At 65.9% G+C, this 7,419-nt stretch overlaps 1 protein-coding gene across 1 annotated transcript in view; it reads right to left on the bottom strand.

Moving 5' to 3' along the window:
- Positions 1–1,695: 1,695 nt before the first annotated feature.
- SCNN1D (sodium channel epithelial 1 subunit delta) overlaps positions 1,696–7,419 on the bottom strand; it is a 6,025-nt gene continuing 301 nt past the window's right edge. Inside the window, 13 exon segments of the mRNA XM_017895209.1 lie at positions 1,696–2,354; positions 2,466–2,541; positions 2,653–2,711; positions 2,917–2,974; positions 3,056–3,134; positions 3,222–3,341; positions 3,769–3,872; positions 4,236–4,300; positions 4,302–4,339; positions 4,529–4,554; positions 4,670–4,734; positions 4,837–5,044; positions 5,434–5,810. Coding sequence (XP_017750698.1) covers positions 1,998–2,354; positions 2,466–2,541; positions 2,653–2,711; positions 2,917–2,974; positions 3,056–3,134; positions 3,222–3,341; positions 3,769–3,872; positions 4,236–4,300; positions 4,302–4,339; positions 4,529–4,554; positions 4,670–4,734; positions 4,837–5,044; positions 5,434–5,810 — 1,632 coding nt within the window. The 3' untranslated portion in view covers positions 1,696–1,997.

Raw genomic sequence — 7,419 nt, 5'->3', positions numbered from 1 at the left:
CCCCGCCCGGCCCGACGCCCTGCATGCCCCGAAATCCCCGGCGCCCCACCCGGCCGCGGCCCTGCCTGTGACCCGGGTCGATGCCTGGCAGCCCCAGTGCCGGGGCGCCCTGGCCCCGCTCACCCAGGAGGAGAGCGAGGGCCCCGCACTGAGTCTCTTAAAGCCTCACATTTTCCTGGGGGGTGCTGCGTCATCGGGTGCCCCTCACTCCACCTGGGGAATCTCTGTCTTCAGGGCACCCCTTTTAAGGGTCCTGGGTTGCTCATGTCACAAGCCACTCTCAAGGCCCGTGTCACCTGTGTTCCTCTGTCCTCAGGGCCTGTGTCACTTCGTGCCCCACTTCTGCCCAGAACACTGACCTGCTAGCTGGGTCCCTCCCGCACACCCCAGAGCCCCCTCCCAGGGCAGAAAGGGTGGCCCATCCAGGGAACCAACGAGTACCTCACTTAGTGACCCCAGCATCCAGGCTGGCGTCGCGGGTGCTGGGCGGGAGGGGCTCTGGCCTGGGTCCTCAGCCCTGGCTGGACGCGGGCGTCCCAAGGCCACGTGGCTGGCCATGAAGGTCCCCGTGCCAGACAGCCCCAGCCGCGTCCCAGCCTCCTCTGGAGGCACCTTCTCCCGGTACTCGGCCCAGAGCCTGTGCATAAAGCCACTTTGCCACTTTGCAGCCCGCATCTCATGTTCTTTGTAGCGGACCGAGTGGGTTTGCTACAGGCCTCGTCTGACTTTGTCTTGCGTCTTTTCTCTGTGGACTCTTGAGGACGTCTGAGCCCCAGCCCTGCCCCTGGCCAGCTTCACCCTTGGGTCCAGGGGTCCCTCGGTTCATATTGCAGGGCCTGCCAATGCCTTCATGCACTCCTTCCCCGAAGGCACCCTGCAGAGAGGCGGAGCCTCCCCACCTCGGCCCTAGGTCAGGCTAAGGCCAGTCGGCTGGTCACTATGCAATGCTGCCCCCGGGAGGCTCCGTGAGGGCACAGTGGGCGCTGGACCCGGCCCCTCAACACTCTTGCCTGCTGCCTGTGACCCTGAAAAACAGAATTGATTCTTGCTCCTCTCCCTGTGTCAGCTTGGCCCCACCACCTGCCCCAGGCCCCTGCTGGCGGGTCTTACCCCCACCCCTCGCTTTGAATAAACCGCTTGCGCCCACTGCCTGCTCCTGGGCTCCCGTGCCTCACTCTGCTCTGTGTCTGGGGAGTGTCTGCGTCCCCTGCCCTCCCCAAAGGGCATTCCTGAGCCAGGCAGCACTTGAGTCAGACTCCAACAGGCTGCACGGGCCTGATGGCAGCCTGAGGCTCCTTTGACAAGATCTGGCTTCTGATGCCCCTGGCCCCCATTGTCTCATCCCTCTACCCTTCTCTGTCCTAGACTGAGTCCCCTGGTGGGAAGAGGGGTGTTCAGGGCCAGGGGTCATTGGACGCGAACCGGCGAGGCTAGGCTAGGGCTGGTCCTGTCCTGGGCCCTGTGCCCAGGGAGGCGCCAGGTGCAGTCAGGGTTTCAGCTCACCAGGGACGGGTGGTTGGAGGGGCGCACAGGCACACACTGGCCACCAGGTGGAGTCCACAGCTTTATTTCAGAGCAGCCCGTGTGTGCGTGGGGGCTCCTCCGCCTTGTCTTCTGCCTCCCCCCAGCTGAGGCAGCAACGATTGACACACGCACATAGGTGCATCAGACGTGTGGACATGCAGAGACAGACAGACGGAGCATGGGCACATCACTGCGTGTCAGCACCTCCAGCTGCACTCATGTGCACTCAGGAAGCCCCCTCCTCCCTGGGCCTCCTTGAGACCCGCCCCAGGCAGGGTGGGTGGTTGACCAGAGGCGCTGACATGCCCAGCGCCCTGCCTCCCCACGGCCGCGCGTGCTGCTTCCTCGGCCACTGGATGACCTGGGAAGGCCCTGCAGCCGCTGGTTAGGCCCACCCTGGGCAGCTGGGGAACGTGCTGCTGCCACAGCTCCAGGACTAGGCCGAGAGATCACACAGCCCTGGCAGGTCTGGTTCAGGTGTCCAGAGTCTCAAGGGGCCGGGGCCCAGTCCAACTCTCTTCAGCGGAGACTCTCTCCAGAGCCTCTGGAAGCATTATCTGTGGGAGATGAGGCCCGCTGGGCCCCAGGTTGTCTGATGTCCCACCTGCAGGCGTGGGCATGTGACTGGCCTCTGGCTTGATGTTGGATGCCCCTGAGGCAGGGCTGGCTCTGGGCCGGGAGAACCACACCCTGTGGAGCCAGCGTCCGCCCAGCAACAGGGTGAGGGCCAAAGCGTCAAGCAGCAGCTCCAGGAGCTCCAGGAGGGAGAGGACGGAGGCCCCAAACCACAGGCTGCAGAGGCTGCCCATGGCTGAGAGCAGCTGCGGCACCTGAGGGTGGGGTGGGGCATGAGGGATGGGCCTGGGCCCCGTGCCCCTTCTGTGCAGGGCCAGCCACTGGCCCTGCCCCCACCCTAGCCCAGTCTGGGGGCCAAAGCTCACCGAGTACACGGGCGCCTCCTCCACCGAGAGATAGTTGAGCTCCTGGTAGACAATGTTGATTTTGGCCAGGTTGCTCCTGGGGCAGGATAGAGGCATGAGGGTGCTGGCCCAGACCTTCATGATGGGGAGGGGGGCTGTAAGGGGAGAGGGGCTGGGATGCCCCTCTGGAGGGTGAGGGCGCACTCACCGCTGTCTGTGGCTCTGACGCGGCAGCCCCTGTTCACCAAGCGCAGCCAGAGTCCAGCCCTGCTGGGAGCCGGGAAGGTTTGCTGGGGCCACGGCTCCCCCATGCCCCCAGCCATCCCGGGTACCATGGGTGGATGTGGGGGCAGAGACCACAGGGCACAGGCTGGGTCAGCCCCGGCCCTGCCTTTGTCTTGGGTGGGCTTTGTGGGTCCTGTGGGGTCTGCCTGGCTGTCCACACCCCCACCCCACCCCTTTGGGGACTCACAGCCGACTTGGCGGAAGGCCACCTGGAGGTCCCAGAGGAGAGCTTGAATGCAGACTCCCTGGAAGAGACAGCCGGGGCGTCACCTGCCAGCTACTCAGGGCAATGACCCCTGGCCCTGACCCCAACACCCCCGTCTCACCTGCAGGGCCTGGGGCAGCGGGAGGTACAGGGGAGCCGGTGGGTCTCCAGGTCCTGGTAGAGGCGGTAGAAGCAGTGTCCTGGGGGAGGGGTCAGGGGCATGTGTGAGGCTTGCCATGACCCCCGGCTCATGGCTGGCAGAGTGGGAGGCAGTGGGCAGGACTCACCCCAGGCAGGGTGCCGGGCAGAGCTGCAGTGCTCAGCCCCTGTCGGCAGCGGGTACAGGTAGTAGCCGCAGGAGCAGGTCTCCACCATCAGCTGCTGGAAGCAGGACACCAGGCAGGCCTAGACAGAGCAGGGACACGGGGGATGGAGTGGGGACACAGGGGACGGAGCGGGGACACGGGGGACGGAGCTGGGACACGGGGATGGGGTTGGAGTGGGGACATGGGGATGGAGACACGGGGGACAGAGCTGGGACACGGGGAATGGAGTGAGGACATGGGGGATGGGGGACTGAGTAGGGACACATGGGATGGAGCTGGGACACGAGGGACAGAGGGACAGAGCGGGGACATGGGGGATGGAGTGGGTACACGGGAGACGGAGTGGGGGCCTCCATGGGGACTGCCCCTTTCCCAGGCCCTCCGGTACCCTCCCAGACCCCTCCCCATTACCCTGTGCCCCTGTCAGCCCCAGCCTCACTTCCCTCCCGTGACCCTCCAGCCCGAGCCTCACCCCCCGCCGCCTCCCCAGCCCCAGCCTCGCACCTGGGCCTGGTGTAGGAGGTGTTTGTGTAAGCAGCTTCCACCTCCACGCCCTCCCCGCCTGACTTGCAGTCGGCTGTAGGGCCCTCCGAGGCCGGTGGCAGCTCCATCCTGGGAGGACCAGCTTCAGTTCGCAAGGGGGCCCTGCCCCACCCCCAAGGCCCAAGGTTGTGGGCAGGAGGCCCCGGCCAGAGGTGGCTGCAGAAGACCAGCTCACCTCGTCGGATGCTGATGGTGGCCTCCGTCGCTGGCCGGTATGCTTGAAGGCTGTGGTGCCCCCACGAAGGGCGTGTGGGTTACGGGCCGTGAACGCATGACCCTTGATGCCGGCCCCTCGTGGACAGGCAGATGGGAGGGTGAGGCTGGGCTGCTCCAACCTGAGGACGAAGGCGACTCTGGGAGTGCGAGAGCTGGTGTGAGGCAGCCTGAACGCTGCACTGCTGCCGCCCTAAACACCAGCCGAGGGCTGGGCACTTAGCCATGAGGTGATGCCCAGGGCGCTGAGCTGTCCAGACGCCATCAACCGTATAGGGCAGTTTCAGCTGCATGGTGGGGGTGATGGAAGGTCTGGAACTGGCCTGGGGGTATGGAGAAGCCTGAGCTCAGACCCTGAATGTGGCCACCTGCGTCTCTCACGCTGGTCTGAGGGGCCTGGGCCAGCCTTGGTGCGGGTTCCCAGCATTCAGGGCTGAGGAACGCCAGGGGTGTGCCATGCTCTGTGGGGCGGCCCGACCGGGAGGGAGTGGCCCCGCCCGCCACACTCCCACCGCGCCGGCAGTCCATGCCGTCGTAACTTGCAGGAGAGGACGAAGTGGGCCGTCCTGGGCTCCCGTGGGCTGTCTCCCACGCCGGGCAACCAGGGCTAGGATGTCGCACATAGTGAAAGCGTTTAGGCGGCAGTGCCGGACGCCGGGCCAGCCGCCACACCGGATGCGTAGCTGCGGTAGAAGCAGTCGCCGCCCGTGCTGTTGCACTAGGGGAGGGGAGGGAGGGTCAGCTCTGTGGCCAGCAGCAGTCCGGGCCCCGCTCCCCACTCGAGGCCCTGATGGCCACAGGCCCTGGCTGGGACACTCACCAGTCTGAACCCCACTCTGACCCGGCTGCCCGAGTGGCTCAGCCTCTGTAGACGGATCTTCCGGTCCAGGTGGAAGGGGGACTCACGGCGGGGGACAGCGGCGGAGAGGGCGTCTCTGCCTTTGCTGAAGTTGACCTTATACAGGGAGTCAATGTTCTCCCTGGCAAACTCGTCCAGCAGCTCCAGATGGCGGAGGACCAGACTCGGCCTGGGAGGCAGGGCCCTAGAGTCAGAGTCACTGGCCCGGGGCCCCACATTGGCTCCAGCATCCCAGTGTATGCTGTCGGGACAGCAGTGCCTCCCCCACTCAGGATGCCCAGTGGGGTGAGCTGGACCTGGAGCTGGAATTGGAGGCGGTGGCTGCCAGTGAGGTCGGCCCCAGAGTCCGGCCTGCTCACAGCCCCTCCCATCTTCCCTCCTTCTGGAAAACCTCCCCCTCCCCCACCTCTCCTGAGGGCCCAGGTGTCCCTCCAGGGTGGCACTGACCACACCGAGCCCCCTCCTCGGGTAAAGGGGCCAGTGGGGCTTTGGTCAGGGACAGTCACGGGGCGAGGAGCTGGGGCGGCCACCCTTCCCGCCGACAGCCCTGGCCCTCACCGGCGTGGGTTCCCGTCACACAGGGTGACCAGCGGGAGCAGCTTGCGCTCTGAGTGTACAGAGACGGCCATAAGGACCGGGCGGTGCCAGTGATGCTCCAAGAGGAGCCCCAGCTGCCAACAGAGTGCGACCAGGGCTCCCAGGGACAGCAGCCCCCAGGACGTTGTCTTGAGGCGGTTCCTGCTGGAGCAGACCAGGCGGATGGTACCGTGGATGGTGGCGTTGGTGCAGAAGAAGGTGAGCAGCTCCCGGAACGAGGCGGGCAGCTCCACCAGCCCCTCCTGGTGCCCCTCCTGGTGTCCTTCCTGGTGCCCCTCCTGGGGCGGCAGCGGTGGTGCTGATGGTGGCCCCAGCCTGGGGGGCGTCTGGGCTGCAGCCTGTGTGCAAAAAGCAACCTCAGCAGGGCCCAGCCTGCAGCCACTCAGGCCTCCCCACCCTGGGCCTGTCGTGTCCCTCAGCCACCCGTGCCCCGCCCTGCCTGCTTGGTTGCTCGGACAAGCCCCTCGCAGGGTGCTCCCGCACTGCGCCCTTCTCCCTGGATACACCCACCCTGGCACGTGTTAGTGTAGGAGCTGAGTTTGAGTTTGAGCTGCTGGGGCAGCAGGACTCAGAGAACAGGGTGTCCATGCCCTGCCTGGCCCTGTTTGCAGGCAGGGTTGCGCTGAGTGGGTCTGTGCTGCCGTCCCTACAGGTGGCTGGGCCTCTGGGAAGCCACAGGCCCAGGTGATCCACCCAAAAGGCAAGGACTGTAGCGTGTCCATGGGCCCAGCATGGGGGTCTGGGGCCCTGGGGAAGACTTGCCCTTCTTGCCCCTGATGGCTGCACCCACCCCAGTCCCCAGTGTGGCCTGCTGAGGACTGACTGTGCCAGGCCCGTCCAACCAAGTCCGGGAAGCGTCTGGCCTGGACACCGCTCGGCACTGTGGCCCAGGGTGGCCCCACTGAGCTGAATGCCAGGGTGGGCTGTGGAGACACAAGGGCCCCAGGAAACCGAGCCACTGCCTGCCCAGTCCTGTGCTGGAGGCTCTGGAGTCCTGGGATAGGCCCAGCTCTCGCAGCCAGCTTGGAGGGGCCACAGACGTGCAGATTCACACCACCACGACTCCTTCAGGGTTTTCACACTGTCCGTCTTGGTCTGGGTCTGTGAGGCTTAGCCCTGTCCCACTGCCCAGGTCTGCACCGGGGTACTCTGGGGAGGTGCTAGAACGATCCAGAAGCTTCGGGGCCTGGGGACACTGGGTGGAGGTGGCTCTCCTCGGGTGTGTGGCCCCCACAGGCCTCCAAGAAGCCTGGCCAGGAGCTCCACCACCAGGCACATGGCTCTGCTCACTCTGCGTCCCCCCGGCCGTTCTGAGCAGGGAGGCTAAGAAGCTCGGAAAGTCTGACTCCAGTCCCCACTCCTCATCTCCACCTGGCGCATAGACAGGGCAGCGCCATCCCCCATAGCGGGGGCTGCCAGGTCAGGAGAAGCGGGAGCTCTGGATTGGGGTCTGGAGGGTCCGTCAGGGCCCCTAGGGCTTCTCAGATGAGGCAGGGCCTGGACCCCCAGTCAGAGAGGAGCCAGACCCCACCCTGCATGTGCACGTGCGTGCCTGCGTGTGTGTGAGACAGGACGACACTGGCCTCTCCACCCCACCTGCCTCTGTGCCATGTCACGTGGCCAACACATGTGTTCACATGTGGGCAACCCATGGGGTGCGCGGCGCCTGGATGCGCAGTGTCTGCAGTGTTCTCCCAGGGTCTCTCCAGTACACACTATGTACCCCCAATGGGACACAGCCCTTTCCAGGGTGAGGAGGCACTCAGGGACGACCTGCCCCATCGCCACGATGCAATACCATTCCTGATGGCCCACAGGCCAGGCATCGGAAGGAGACCCCCCAACCCAGCCCCTGGTACCTTGAGGTGGGAGCCCCCCACACCCACCCCAAACCCCACGGTACCTCGAGGCAGGGCCCCCTCACCCCAACCCCCCACCGCAACCCCC

This window comes from Rhinopithecus bieti, unplaced genomic scaffold, assembly GCF_001698545.2.
Source record: "Rhinopithecus bieti isolate Rb0 unplaced genomic scaffold, ASM169854v2 scaffold_26659, whole genome shotgun sequence".
Taxonomy (NCBI): domain Eukaryota; kingdom Metazoa; phylum Chordata; class Mammalia; order Primates; family Cercopithecidae; genus Rhinopithecus; species Rhinopithecus bieti.
The sequence above is the reverse complement of the archived record's forward strand: the minus strand, read 5'-3'. Positions and strand labels throughout refer to the sequence as shown.